This window comes from Achroia grisella, unplaced genomic scaffold (assembly GCF_030625045.1).
Source record: "Achroia grisella isolate CSIRO2021 unplaced genomic scaffold, CSIRO_AGI_Agris_v1 utg487, whole genome shotgun sequence".
Lineage (NCBI taxonomy): Eukaryota > Metazoa > Arthropoda > Insecta > Lepidoptera > Pyralidae > Achroia > Achroia grisella.
In genome coordinates this window covers 1,944,015-1,960,758 of record NW_026712891.1, presented here as the reverse complement: position 1 = coordinate 1,960,758, position 16,744 = coordinate 1,944,015, and the positions used below count along the sequence as shown (strand labels likewise).

The window sequence follows — 16,744 nt, the reverse complement described above, 5'->3', positions numbered from 1 at the left end:
AAACACTTGGTCCAAAGTCCACGGCTGCTGTAGCTTACATGGCTGCGCCGCGCTGCGACCGCTGCGCCTCGCCCGCGCCGCTTTCCGCGCTCTGGATATCAGGAAATTGAATTTAGCAGCTTCGAAATACGTCAGATAGTATTTAATACTATCTGACGTAACCACCAATTACATTTACTACTATTGGACGGAAATGCAATACTTTGTACAATTTGTTATATATTTTATACAATAAATTATCACTAGATGAAAACCCGGCTTCGCTTCGGGTAGATATTTCTGTAGTCATCGGTTCTTAAAGAATATTAAGTAAGCAAGGCATAGATACGTAAAGCTTCGTTCATTGTGTTTAATAAATACTATAGTAAATAATATGTGCAAAAGTATTTATACAAATAATTTTTATTTTAAATCAACATTCAAATAAATTAACAAAACATATAACTTTTAAGGTTTATTCTCTGTTAACCTCTTTGTTTGAAGCACTCTGTATTTTGCCAGATATTTAAAACCAATTGCTTCATCCAAACATCTTTCCCATTCTTTTTTTTTATTTAGTCCGCGCGACTTTCCGGGATTTGTCGCTCTTTCAGTACGACGACGTGGTCACGGTCCTTTTCCCCTTCTTCCTCTTTTTCCTATCCATTTCCTCTTCCTTTCAACCTTCCCTCTCGTCCCGCGTTAGCCATTTGCTATGCTCCCAGTCTGGGGTCGAGCCCCCATAAACATGCGGGGCTTGGGGCTACAGGGACACCAAGTAGCTTAGTAATTCATTTGTAAGTGCCATACTTGGTTATAGTTTGTTTTTTAATCCGGGAGACTAAATTGACAGGTTTAAATGTCAAATTTTCAAATAATGTTACCATCTCGGCTGTATGGGCGCAGTTCCCTTTGCCTTTCCGACTTAGGTTAAACAGAACGAAAAAAAAATGTTACCACCTGTAGCGGGGTAGCCATACCGATTTGTTTAATCGGAAACTTTTATTCTAACAAATTAGTTTTAAAGTTTAATATGACGTTTACATAACAGAATTGTATAATTTACGTACATATACTAATGTTTCCACTACTGTCGTAGTATTATACAGAATAAATATATACTTTTGTCGTTTCCGTACAAATAATAATTTTTACAGTATTAATCTACAAACCAACATTTTTTTCTTACAATCAGTTAAATAATATATCAGACTATGAAAAGGTCATTTGTTTTATAAAAAACGCAGTTAGTCTTTATTTTAGTGAAAAATAACAAAATCTATTTTGATACAACAACCATATATTTATTAATACCTACCTATACTTTATTAATTTGGTGTTAATACTTTTTAAATAAACACCCACACATTATTTCCGTATAACATATAAAAATGGGTAAATAACATTAATTTCCAATAGTGCCTTATTTAAAAAATGCAAATACCTGGCATTATGTGTGTAATAATAAAATGTGAAGAAATTGTGATTGTTATTAAGTTTTTTTAATAAGTTCATCAGAACAGAGAAACAACATTTGACATTGGACATTGACTTTAATTTTTGTAATTTATATTGTAAAACTTTAAGTTGGGCTAAAAAGGAATTGTATTTAGAGCCGTGAAACAAATTGATAAAAAAATATTGTCAAGTTTGTCTCGCAATTGGCCAATTTAAAGAAAAAACACATAACTGTATACTCTTTTGTCATAAAAAATTGTCAAAAACTATATTTTCGCGAAACGTCAACGCCACATGTCATATGTCACAGTTCTTTGTGATGGATCTTTAGCGCGAACGCACGCGTAGTGTTGATTGGTTGTTAGCTAGTGACATGAAAAGATGGCGACTGCAGTTCGTTTGTCACTGTTATTAGAATTTAACGAAATACTCCATAATCCGAATTTTGCGAATATATGTTGTCGACTCGAAATAAATATTTTTTTATGTTTTGTTATTCACATAAGGTTTCGTTCGAGTCTACCGTATCGTACCGTACCGTATCCGTTGACGGAATTATTAATATAGATGTTTTGGAACTACAAAAAGGATTTATGTAACTCGTGTTTCAAAACAGAAGACAGAAAATTTATTTAATTATTTGTTACAATTATAAATTTAATTAGTTGTTTCAATTTAGCTTTATGGAAATATGTTCTGTATTATCGTATTATCGTTATTATCACTATTCATAAATCCTATTTATTGTAGTTAAGGTATGTTGCCCATCTCTCAATTTTTATTATAAAGATTTTTTTTGATGATTTCTGAATACTAACTATAATATATAGTTGGAAATATCAATTTTAATTTTTCTGTAATTATATAGCACAATTTTTGAGAATTCATCGGAATATATTCCGAACCAAACAAAATTATTTAAACCAAAATCATAATCACATCAATGTTAATATTTTGTTTATTTGTAGATAAATAATTGACATATTAATAAAACATTACATAATTTATTTTGTTACCTGTGTGAGGCATTTAAGAATACCTAATTTTCTGCTTTATTTAGATATATAAATCAAGAGCAAAAGTTCCTCTATTGAATAGACTTGAAACACGGGGTACCATACCTTTCTTGTTACAAATAAAATGTTTTACCATTAAATGTGTTACGATACGATAGTATTAGTTGATTATGAATATGATAACACTATTAAATTTAAATCAAAGCTGATACAAAGTAAATAATACTTGCACAATGACACTATTAGCATCTTAATTAAAATATATTAGTCGGATTAAAAGGGTTGCCAGCGTTAACAGTTTAGTTCCTGGCAACTTCCAGTTCCGGTGCAGAACAGTGAAGCCATGACCATTACAGCTTCCTGTGTGACCACACGGTGAATGGGCGTTCTATCCACGACCTGGCTAGCGGCTGCTATTCCATATGAATGGATTGCGCGTAATGCACAATGAATTATTCGTGCCAGACTAGCTTCCGTTGGCGCCGGACACATGCTCCGTGTTCAGCCTTTTTCGCTGATTAACGTCTAATTTTAGGGCACAGCTCTCCACCACATGACTCCTAGTGACTCAGTTCGACTTAATAACTGCACAATACCGTTCGAGACTTATTAGTTGCTGTTTATGCATTAGGGCCGTTTTGAATTTAGCGCAGTGGATGTAATTTTGGGTTGGCTGTTCGTTAGCTGTAAATATGCAATTTTATCTTCAAAATCTAATACACTTATTGTTTGTGGGATAGGTTTATGAATGTCTCTCATTTATTAATCTTTTATTATTAATTTTCCTTAGGTTGTTGAGGAAGGATTTTGAAGAAGTTGGTTATCTAATTTGAAGAATAATTTTATTTCTAACTAATATTATATTTTATAAGGTGTCATTTGAATTTAAATATAGCGCCTATAAGATGATGAATAGTAATAATAAATTTATTCGTATTTTATACTACACGTTAGAGGTCATACTACTTCGAAACCGGTCAAAAGAACAGATCTCGGAATTGTTGTTCTTTCTTGGAATCATTTGGTAATATTAAAGGAGACAGAGATAAGGCCGCTCTGTGGCATCGACCCGGATGCTGGGTCTCAATTCTCAATAGCCGTGCCTGACTCAACAACTCAATAGCAGAGTCACGACATCGCTACCCCTATTTTAAGAAAAATAATTTCACTCTCAAATAAATTAAATTCAGGAAAATCTTACTCATGATCAATTGCTACCTTGCAATCTGTAGTAAATCGTAATCAATAAACCTACACAAGCCTACTGATATTTTTACATATGATTCGTTTCGTCATCGTCTGATGTCATTACTTTTGTTGTTTCTATTGAAAATTTTAATTCAAAGGAACTTTCGGGTTTCTCTGTGGGCAGGACAGGAACTAATGTTAATGTCTGCGAGATAACGCACTCGACTAGTGTTATCTCGTTACTTTCTAAAGTTAGATGAAAAACACGTTGTTAACCTCCGGCAGCGAGAGGCAGGCCAGTGAGCCAGCCACAAGGCCGACTGGTCGCGACTTGCGACGCGACACGCGCTTCGGCATCGAACGGTGCTGTGCCCATTTATCGATATCACCGCCTTGCACAGCTTGACTTGTGTAGGTAGTGCGTGAGTGCGTAGTTTATAGATACGCACTATGCATCAACTCCAATTTAAGCTTCCACACACAAAATTTGCATGATTCCATACCATTGAATTTTTATGTAAGTTTTATGACTTCATATTAATATGTAATAGTAAGTTTTTCTATGCTATTTAGTTAGATTTTAAAATACACCTTTTCGCGATTTACCTGCACGGTCGTTAGTACCAGGGTAATGTTTAATTTTATTATATAGTTATTTTATTATTTCCTCCACTCTTCCTTTTTTATTTTATATTTATACGTATAATGTGTACCACACTATTATGTAATACGTACAATTATAAAGAAAAAACTGAGTGTTTATGTTTGGTTAAACTGTTCAATTAATTTGGTGATCTCAATAACTATTTAATTTAGTATACAGTGATACTGAATAGTACACTTAACGCAAAGTAGTTATACGTAGAAATAAAAAATAATTAATTATATCCCTTGTATGTACAATATAAATATAACTCATTAAAGAAACTCGTGAATAAGATTCAATGGTATAGAATCGCGTAATTACTAGTAAGAGTAAAAATATTCAGCTATTTTTATTCAATAGTTTGAAGGGAATTGATCGCTTTGGACATATATATATATATTAAATATACACATTTCCAGTAAATTTGGGATAGTGTTACTATGTAAAAGCAGGAAACCTATAGTATAAAAATCAGACTACTAGATAATCTGTAACAGTTTTTTTTATAACGGCTTATCACTATCATGTTTAATCATAATCTTATAAGACAATGAATTATGTGTCGGGGATTTGTGATAGCGGAGCCAAATGCGCCAACCATGATTTTGATGTGTAGGTCTCTAGGTCCTTTGTAATAGTCGTAATCGTCGAAGCCGCCCCCTCTATCGTACGTAACACCGCGCTGTACCTAATTTTACAGCAAATCTGGTATACTTTACTAGCTAGATAAATAGTTCAATTATATAACGTTAACGTAAATGCAGAACTAAAGACTATCTAAATATAAAATAAATCTTGAAAGAAAAGTAAGATAAATATGTGTATAGGTACGAGCTGAAACCGTAATCCTAATAATAAAATTGTCGACCGGAAGTCGATGCGTCACTGATATGTTTTCGTCCACGTCTGTGTGAGTACATGCGTGCTATGAACGTGTGGGCCGACTATAGTCCACATAATATTTTGGTTTTCGATTGTCAAGCGCATCGAACATATTATTGTACAACGGACTCGTTGAATCAAGGATGGACAACCTATACCTAGACTTGGACTATATTTCTGACTTTTGCAGGCATTAGCGTAGTTTTGTTAATTTATGTGATTACATGTTGCTGTAACACTTGTATAGTGTTTCTGATTATTAGTGTGTGCGTTTATTTATGTACGCGAGCGCCGACTCGTCCGAGTTTCAAATTTAGAACGCCGTCTCCGCCATGTTGTTCTTGGTGAAAAACCTACTATCCATCGTGTGGAAATCGTGGTTGTGTCACAAAGATATCATTAGTGTAAGTACTGATTAAGTCGATCTGATTAATGTTTACTACAGATAGACTTCGAATGAATAGATATTAGTCATTCAACGTTAATAAATTTGTTTAGTAAAATTAAAGTTTACTAAACATTACCTAATTTATTGTTTAAATCGTGCTTACAATATAGACACAACTCGGTATAGTTAGTCAAATAAATTGTATTGAGCAAGTCTGTGTAGGTAAATGTACTGAGATGAATGAATGAGTCATATCCAGAATTGGTTCTTATCCGGCAGATTGTAACGAAGTAATCGGCTGTGATCCTACCCGTGCTTGCGCCCGATCAAATGGTACCGACAGTATTATCTGTAAATATGTATATAGGTTTTATATATGTACATGAAACTGTATTTGTTGAAAATTGTGGTTTATTTTCCATTGTAGCTATTCATTTCTTCATAGACCGTCTCGTAGTACAGAGATAAGTCGAAATTATTAGTGACCTCGCCGAAGATATATATAGATAGACTATGAGAGATGGATGGACCAGAGCAGTGTTGGCTCTAAATGTTCGAAAACTGTCTCAAATATTATATGATGGAACCCTAAGGAAGTAATGAGAGAGTAATGACGATGTCGTTATACTCTTAGACGTTGACTTACGACATTTTTTTATTTAATCTCTATAGTTTATGGAGACATTGATCGATTGATTGAAATCGACTCTTGTCAATCTCAGTCTTCAATCTGACTCCGTCAGTTGTACTCTGAATTCAGCATCGTCAACCTGATTAAGCCTTGTATAGACGCGAAAGAAGTGAACACGAATAAGTAAATTTATAGAGTGGTAAACGCTAATCATACCAGAATTTAATGAAGTTATTCTAATTTAGTGGTTCGTGTATAAAAGTATATTATATAATAGTATATAGTGTAGTAAATGATTTTTGTAATAGTATATGACTTTTGTGCTGATAAAACTTACATAATGCTTAGGTATATGATGGCGATTCGATATTGACATTAAAATATTAAAAAAATAAGGTTATTAATTTATTTGTCGGTTATTTCAGTATTTAAGTTCATAGGCTTAGTTTAATGAATTAGAACTGTGTATAATATTCTTTTGACCATTAAACAAAATGGGACTTTTCCTCGCGCCATTTTGTATTGGTTGTACGTAAATGCGTACTCCACTCGCTGCCTGTATTGTACAGAAGTGTTGGTATAATTAATTGCATATTTAAAGAAATTCAAATAGCTGAGAATGACTTATACTTTAACTGATTATAGAAGTCCTTATTTACGTAGCGTATATGCACTACTTTTTCCGAATGGCACTCACTGGGCTATGGTAACAGCTATGTTATGTGTAGAACTACCCACGTTTAGTGACCATTTTGGAGATACATGTATATAATATTATTTGTGAAGCATAAATATGGATTGGTGCACCCACCTGTGCTAACAGTATGTGGTGGCAGCCAAAAACGATAGAATGGGCATGCAGTCAGGTCATCTCATCGCCATAAATTTGACGAACATTAACTAGTATGATTTCCAGAGGGGATAATATAGTGGAAGTCAACATAACATTGTACATTGGTGTAAATTGGGGCGCCTAGGCCCATTGCTAGCAATCCTTTTCCCACTGTTAATAATATCGATGTCATCGAGTAATTTTAAAACAAAGATTTATTGCAATTTTTTTTGTATAAAATATTTTTTATAATCGTTTTACTGCTCTATCTGCTAACTTGTGCATATTGAGTCAAAATTTTAGGTACAACTTTCCTTTGAGGAAAAAAAATAATTAAAGACTTGTGTCGCTTAAACATAGACCACACAGAACATAGTGTTATTATTAAGATTTTTTTTTATTAATCTTGGAAAAATATTAGTTTAAGATGTTTACAGAATATGTCATAATTTAATCATCTTTTTTTATAATTATATATATACGGCATTCACCATGATGTTGAATTGAAATTTAGTTCAATTAAACAGAAATATGTGTCTATATGTATTAAATATGCCCCCATAGAAAAGCCCATACTGCTTTAATATCGGTATAGATTATGGTACATAGGGATATTTTATTTATTTTAGAATTTATATTATTACCATGCCACCAAAAACACTGCGTAATAATGCTGTGTAACCGCATAATTAACTAGATTAGGTAACCAATCTTCAGTTCAGAGTAAATAAAGCTTTAATTTGAGGTTACCCGACTGTTGTTTATTGTATGTATTATCTGTAATGTCTAAATGCTGTGAGTGTAAAGGGGGAAAATTACACAGCAGACGAGGATGTGCGTCCGACACGAGTATGACGCGCGTCCGGTGGTAACCAACACCATCTTAAGAGCGTTTATGCTCAGCTTGGGCAGGTTTTGCTAACTAATCGATATAACTAGACTTACCGCAATGCAATTAATGACTCGATTCTGGTTGTGATTTTTTGATGTAGGTACAATACATACAATAACAACTTTATAATTGATTACTTTAGTTAACTTGTCACTTGATGAGTATTTACGTGCGTTATGATTATTTCTATCTAAATGTGAAAAGAATCGTGTTCTCACTCTTGAAGTAACATTGTGAATTTGTGAATTTAATAACATTGGCCTTCACTTATCTTACTAGTGTTGGTTGGTACGTTAGATAGGTAACGTATTGGCAGCTGAATGAGATCTGAAAGTTGCTACTCAAACATCATAGTTATTTTAATGTTTATGTTACGTTGACGCTCACGGTGCCAACTTTATTTTCCGTTTAATTGAAACACGAGGCATTTCACTGAATTCGTCATATTGTGCCTGCGATTCAGTTTACGAGTTGTACTTTGTTGCGTCCACGGTTTATGTGCTCTTGAGTGGCTGTCGTGAGTTCTGGGTACTCGTGGTATTACAGATAAACAACTTCTTACCGTTAGCCTTTGCTATATTTATTATATACTAACATACATATATGTATATATCCTGAGATTAGCGCGTAAAATATAAAAGAGCAATGAGCTACTTTTTTTATATGTATATATGTAAATAATAATTACTTCAACTTATTACGGGGCATGAAAGTAATGATAATAAATAACAGAAGCCTAATCCTTATTGTTCAAATAGTAACAGGACTGGTATGACGCCAGATGTCGCGACTGCAAGTACGAATTGTGCAAGAGTAGAAGGCCTTCGTTAACAGGAGAGAAATGTTATGCGGTTACTTAATTGTCATCTAGTGATAGTAGGCTGATGTGACTCATTTTAATTTTATGAGGCTTTGAGCTTATATCTCTTCCATAGTCGTTGCTTTGATTCCTCGTACTGTAGAAACATTAGCATTCAGGATTAATTGTATTTGCCAGGGTGTTTGAAACAAACTTGAATACATATTTTATTGTAAATATATAAATACTTCATGTATTTATGTATTTACAATAAAATATGTATTCAAGTATTTCTAGTAGTCTGTAGTCTATCAGTTGTAATACCCGGAACACAAGTTATGTTTTACTTAGAACTAGTTGGCACTGTGTGAATTGTCCAGAGTTGTTATTGTTATTGTATGGATTAACATGTAAGATGACTGAATGAAATATGTACCTATATACACAAAATGTAATTATTATAATTAATTCTAAATGAAATTTGGATATCTGCTACTGAAAATCAGTGTTTTTCTCCTTGAGTAAATTATTTACTGTGTAACTCAACCCTTTTGTATCCCTGTGGCACTTGATATTTTTAATTATTACGTTATAAGTTAAAGTATTTTTTATACGATATATATGACATTCATACGCATATTTGTTTGTAGCAATAACATTGTATGCAATGTTTTGGGTATTAATAGAGATATTGTTTATCTATCTATATGACCCTTCGTATGACATCTCTAGTAGGCTATTAGACTGACTAGACTAGTAGTAGACTATTGATTTTAGCTGCTTGACACTTTATAAATTAATGTCAATTAAAAAGAAATGGTAGTTCGTTGTATAATTTAAAACGTATACTACAATAACAATATGTACTATAAATAGATTATTAAAGATTATTATTAGTTTATGTATTGGATGAAAAGGCATGATGACTCATAGGCAACTGTTTATCTCAATCTTTGCCAATTTCGATGTCATTGTACCTAATATACTGTCAATTCATTCTATTTACTATTATAAATTTATTTTTCGTTTGGACGAGGTGTTTTCCTTTAATCTTGAGTCATCTGACATCAAAATTAGACAAGAAAAGGGGTTTATGTTTTTAATAGTGTATAAAAATATATTTATACTTAATAAGTAACAATATTAGCATATTTTTCAAGTAAATAAACTTTCTAATTCTCTATTGAAAATTATGTGCTGAAATAGAAAGATTCTCTTTCTTTCTGAAGTCGGTTGAATAATTGTTTACTTTGATTCGCATTGGACCGTGTTGACTGTTGGCTCGCTTGTGTTATGCAACCTGAGCTATCCTCGACTCGGTGCAAACTGTGCTGTAATTACATACACCCTCCCCCTTCACTCGATTCACCCGCGACGTCCTTGTCTCTCCACCTGAAGAGGTGTCATATTCATATGTGTAAGTAGGTACGTAATTATTCACATTGTTATGAAGTTTACGTGTTCTCACACAAAGAGTAAGTCGGTGAAACAAAAATATTTGAATTTGGATAATACTTCTTCAGCCATTGTTAGCTATTATAGTAGTTGATGATATTATGTAATTAGTCGCCTGGTATGTATATAACAAACACGTATTTCAGTTTGATAAATCTTTATTCTGTGGTGTAGAATTAGGACATGATGATAGGACAATTCTGTTATCTTCCAAGCTGAAAACTCAAACTTGGGAACATAAAATGTTGTTTTACGAAGCTTGATTTTATTCATGAATAAGGAAGTCTGCTTATGTATCGACAAATATTATTTATGTGAATTTGACCACCATGTTACACACAAAATGGTGGAACGTGGAGATGGAGGGTACCATGAGGTAACAAACTACTTTGTGAATTTTGATGTGTAGGTACTTTATGTACTGGGATGCCATTACTTTAATACCGTTTATAATTAATATATTGTACTCCTGTGTTAGTTTCATAATAATTTTGTAGCGATTGAGTACCTTATTTATGGAATAAAAAATGTACTTCTTATTTAATGGCTTTTCATCGACTTATACGGAGTTCATATGAACGTAATGTTAATTGCTATGAATAACAAAACATATAGTTTTTTATTTATGGAAGTAGATATGTCTGCGAATATGCTTGTCTGGACTCGAGCAGGTGCAATTTATGGTACAGGTGGTTGGCAGCTGATAGCGCCAAGTTCATTACCGCGCCGTACAAATTGATTCGGCGTGGTGACGCCCCCAGAGACCTACTTTCCAATGCAACACTTTCTTATCTCACCGACGGTGACTCGTTGATTCTGCACGGTCACTTTGACGAAAGTTTTGCAAATTAATATGAATGTGATACGAATGTCTACTTATGTCCACTTCAGACAAATGAAGCTACGTATAGTAGCTTAATAGTTTATAGGATTTCCATCTCTATACAGACTAAAAAAATATTATGAAATGAATAGAATAGAAATAATCGTTATTCAAATAAACTTTTGAAAAGTCTTTTAAATGTTTTTGATTCTACAGCTCAATGAATGAGATTACATAATTATGATTTTTTGAAATGTATACATATACAGTGAGTATAGTATACTTGATTATTGGCGTAAGAATATTTTTTATTTTGATACGAAATCATTAAAATATATATTATTGAAAAATAATATTGTATATTGATTATTGATATGTAGTATATATTAATGAAGAATTGCCGACTGCTTAACTGAAAAAATTAATAACTATATAATATTCTTCAATAAAGAATATACGTGTACATATTTTCATTGTCCATTTCACTTTAAATTCTGTAAGAACTATAGTGCTAGTACACGTGACGTTCTAACATATTCGTTATACAGAAAACAAAGTTTTTAATTAAACTTTTATCATATCTGATTTGCTATCAATTTATTAACATACTATGTACGGTAAATTTACATTATCAGTATTTAATCTATATTTAAATCGATAAGAGGACTTTCCCTTATTCTGTATTGCAATGTAATAACTAATAATAATTATTAGTTATATGTTAGTTATGTATATGTATATATATATATTATAAATTTCTGTTTCTGAGTAAAAGTAACGTAACTATATGTTGTATATATGGTAATTGCCACCTAGGCGTAGTTAATGATCACGGTAGATGCCCGTGGTACTTCATACATTGCCATTACTGAGGTGTCATGCGTCAACAGCGTCCTATGGCAGTGCAACAGAATTTGACAGGATTCGTGTGAAGTTAGGTCAGTTAATTTAATTTAATTAGGTTTAATTTCCAGGGGACTCCACGAGGAGGGCGACCTAACACTTTATACTACTAACAATGAGGTCAATATTACTCTGACTAATGATTTCTGTCTCCCCACAACCTGTATGCTAATATGCTATGATAACATGTTAAAGTTTATCATTTTTCTTTTCAGTCATTTAACAAAGACTACGACATGGGATGATCCGAGGAAGACTTTGGCTGCACAGACTGTAACTAGCAGTGTCCAGCATCAGAGTGCAGAAACACTACTCTCGCAGACCCCCACAGCACAAACGATAGCACCAGTAGCAGCACCAGGTACTACTATATGATTTATTTAATTTAAAGACTGTTATTTATAACAGAAATTTTTTATGGTATTGTAATTATGCCAGTATCTTGTCACTGGGATGTTATAATGGTTTAATGCGCATATATATTTTTTTTGAGAACTTCACATTCACGTGATCTAATTGGCCACACAGGCGCGTTTAAAATTATCATGGAACAGAAATAAAAACAAGTAAATAACCCGAATTCTAAAACTGATTTTATGACGGGAATTAACGCGTTGTTTCCGTCGGTCGATGCGAGACGAGCGTTGAAAGGTGTTCAGAAAATATATTGGTGTCAGTGTTGCCAGCAATATTTGGCCAAGCCCATTGGAAGGAGCACCAAAAGCACTTAAAGTATACTAAGTTTTTAAACATATGTTAAAAAAACTATTATAAAAACCCAATTATATTATTGCAAGGAGATGCTTATATAATACCATAATCTAAACATAACTTAGTTTTATAAAATAGGAATACAAATATAATAACCATTCTAAAACAGGTTTAAATCTAAAAGTTGAGTGATTTAATGGATATTCCTTATCTGTTATTATATATCTGGATATTGTTATAGCTGATAACTATTACTTTTGACAACATATTAAATTTTGTGTCGTAAGTAATATATTCATAAAAATGTTTTTATGCTTTTGCAGTTAATGGAAAATCTATAAATATACGTGTACTGCCCAATATTTGCCTATTAAAAATCCACTAACAATTGCAAACGAATTTTGTCTATTAAAGGGGGTTTAAATATACCAGATTTAGTGGTGAAAACACCAAAGTTGCAACACCGATTGGTGTCGCGTCGCGCTGGGAGGCACGTATGGGAACGGCGCCTGCGGCTTTCAGCGCGCTCGCCCCTACGCGACTTGCGACACATCCGCGTTACATCAAATAACCGCATAAACAGCTCCCGTTAACTTTGTCTTGTCCAGCTCCAGATAAACAAATATTTTATCTCTCCTCATTTTTCATCTCATTTCATGTGAAATATTTTTTTACATATCTGTCATATCAGACATTTATATATCGGTAAGTTTTTTTAGTTCTTTTGAATGTAACAAATCTATTAACAGTAACTAAACTTCAACGGCGGCAGTCTGTTCAATAAAGACTTTATTCGCATGTTTCGTTCGAGGATTACTATGGATAGAGACTTCAAAACAATATTTTTTGGAATCGTTATGGCTATGTGTATGTTCGATTTTGAAGAATTTTTTTTACGAAAATTATAGTTCTTATTATTTTATGATGGAGAACACAATTTGTAATGGAATAGTGTGAAATATCTGATCATAGTAAAATGTATATTCAAAACAAAAGATGTACGTCAATGATTACGTTAGCCATTCAGCTCTCTCTGTACATGCATTCGGACGAAGTCGCGCGGTGAGCTAGTGGATAATAAAACAGATACCCGCCATCTATAATGTCGGCATTACGTGTCTGCGCACTTATTTATGAATACCTTCTTCCGATAGTTTACATTAGTACGTGCTCTAGTCACGTTCCGGAGGCATCTGTCGACGCCATCTCTAGACAAGTGTCAGTGTTCTATTACTTATCTTTCCAGCAGACACAAACAATCTAAGTAGATCAAGTGACAAAGCAAATAAATTCCGTTTCCCTATCACATTCTTCCAAAATCTCATGCGATAACATACCATTTCATATAGTAAACTTTAAAAATAGTTTCCGAATAATTTAAGATAATTGTATCTTCTCATACTCACTAAAAATCTATCTTAGCCATTATGGATTTTATTCATGGTAGTAGTGTGGAGGGGGTTAAATGATAATATGTGGCCTACAAAAAATAAATCATAACACCTTGTTTCACTGATAACAGGTGGCGTTCTCTACTTGACAGTATTTTATGCGATTACTTCACTAGTGTTGCGCCGATTTCAGTGATTATTTTATCAATCTTTGATTTCCTCTTCTGAATACTAATTTCTATAAGAGAAGACTTAAACAGTTTTTACCTGTATACTAATTTTGGTCTCATTTTGTGTGAACAGGGCATTACGTGATGTTGATTGTACAGTACAGACATTTTGCTGTCTTGCGTATCTATTAATGAGTATAGTGTACTGTGTGTAGGTGATAAATAAGACTGTTTTAGAAAGAAAGGCAAAGCACTTCAAAATTCTCTTTGTAAATAAAAAGCACTCCGACTGCCAATAAATAAATGTATGCAATTGAAGTAGCTCAAGTGGCGTCTAGACTATCTATGAAACAGTTTGACGTTGAAACAAATTAAGAGCGCAGAGAAGAAGGTACCGGCACAGCGATATTCCATATATGGTAACAGTACCTACTCTATGCACGAGCGTACTGTTCTATAAAAAGCAACCCAGACATGAAAACAACTTCATCCTGTTAAGAATTCTGAGTCTGCGAGATATTTCTTTTCGCATAATTTTTTTAAAGTAATTGGATTAGTATACGGTTGTTCCCCGCACTCATGCGTTATCATTTCTGAGGGGAATCAGATGTCATGCCACTTATTCTACTGAAGTACTTACGCAGACGATTTTATATAAGTTCTATCTTGGTATAGTTCAGGTCATAAAGTACTATATAACCATGCCTATGAATTTGTGGTAACCGCAATCAAGGCTTGTGTCTATATGGCAACAATATTGTTAATGCATTCTACTCCTTTCTAGCCTCAAGCAGCTTACGTTATTAACTACAAAGGAAAACCAAAATCCTTATGGTGTTACTTTTTCCGACTTTAAAGTATACTTTATTTGTCACAGCGCTATATATATTAAAATAATAGTTTTGTAATTTGGATTAGTTATAATTGCCTAATAATATTCTGGAAAGAAAATAAATATATAATTTATTTTCCGAAATGACGGCTTCAAAATGTGTAGTAGCAGTATTAATTTAAATCCTGATTTAAGTTAATACTGCTACTATACATACTTATATGTTACCTGTAACATATATATACATATATATATATATATATTACCTGTATATATTTGTGATTAGAACTACATTCAAACTTGTTCAACTTCGACCGTGTGACCAGTGCGTTGCCAGCGACGATTTACGGAACTATAAAATGGTTGCACACTGTTAGGTATAATGCCATACGAGGAAGCTCCAAGTCGCTCAGCAGGATTTTAATGGTGCGATAATGTAAGACTAGGTAGACGTAATTATATACTCTTATCGTATGTTACTCGTATTGCAATTTAGCAGTGTGCTTGGTCGCCGAGTCGCAGCTATATTGGTTGAGTAATGACTAAATATGTTTAATTAAACATAACACACATTTACACAAACAACGACTAAAACGCATGTGTAGGAAAATGCAACGTCGGTAACTATCTAGGCTATCTTGGAACAATATCTTTTATGGAATAAATACCAGTTTAATATGCAATAGTCAATACTTCGCGTGTACTTGTGTGCAATATCGGTAGTCATAATGAATAAAAATGACTCATTCGCATGACATTATCTGAAACCAGAGCGTACAGGTGTGGAGTGCTATAATAAATAGTTTAATTTAGATAGAAGTAGGAAATAGTGAGTAAACATAGCTAACAGGCCTCGTGATCATGAATGATATAGTTTGAATATAGCGCGTACACATAAACATTGTGTGTACGAGGGTTAAGAGGCCGCGGCCGCCGAGCGACATCGCCGCAGTGATTCATTTTGGTGCGTGCGCCAAAGCGTAGATGCGCGGGCGCGCGTCTGGCGCCTCTGTTTTCTTGGAACGAGCTCTCGATGACCTTCCCAATGTCCACCTGATTTCCAATCACGTGCGCGTTTTACATTAAGATCGTCTATCTCTATTGGCTTTGCAAGCTTGCAACTAGTCGCTGTTGAAAGGATCATAAATATGTTCATTAGTATTTACCATTGACCGATATTGTTATAAATAACCAAAACTCATCGAATGCTTCTGATTGGTTTCAGCAGCGAAGAGTACAAGTAGTAACACGGCGACAGATCCACTAGGACCGTTACCAGATGGCTGGGAACAGGCATCGACTCCAGAGGGAGAAACGTATTTCATCAATCATGCCACTCGTACAACATCCTGGTTTGATCCTAGAATACGTAAGTGTTACGGTTACTGTGTTTAAATATTTTCTTGTATGCATTACGCGTGTGTGTAATTTATGATACGTTTATTTTTTCAGCACAACACTTGCAGCGCACTCCGGCGGCGAGTGCGGGCGCGGCGGGCGGAGGCTGGGCGAACGCTTCAATACAAGCTTGCCAACAGAAACTACGTTTGCAGTCATTGCAGCTTGAACGAGAACGTCTCAAGCAGCGCCAGCAGGAGATTAGACTCCAGGTAAGAAATATAAAAGTATATGGAAAGAGGAGCATTATACTACTGTTTCCACACATTTTTGAGAAATATAAAAAAAGATTTATTATCTCTGGATTTGTTTGATCCATTCTGGTAAAAAGAAAACTAAAATATTGGTGA

The 16,744-nt window shown here is 33.7% G+C and overlaps 1 protein-coding gene across 3 annotated transcripts in view; it reads left to right on the top strand.

Annotated features, from left to right (window-relative positions):
- LOC131845796 (transcriptional coactivator YAP1-like) overlaps positions 1 to 16,744 on the top strand; it is a 39,642-nt gene that overhangs the window by 17,269 nt on the left and 5,629 nt on the right. Inside the window, exons 2-4 of one of the 3 annotated variants that reach the window (XM_059194898.1) lie at positions 12,108 to 12,253; positions 16,225 to 16,365; positions 16,449 to 16,606. In XM_059194898.1, coding sequence (XP_059050881.1) covers positions 12,108 to 12,253; positions 16,225 to 16,365; positions 16,449 to 16,606 — 445 coding nt within the window. Of the gene's footprint in view, positions 1 to 12,107; positions 12,254 to 16,221; positions 16,366 to 16,448; positions 16,607 to 16,744 lie in introns of all 3 variants that reach the window. The other 2 variants (XM_059194897.1, XM_059194899.1) reach the window with 2 other exon arrangements.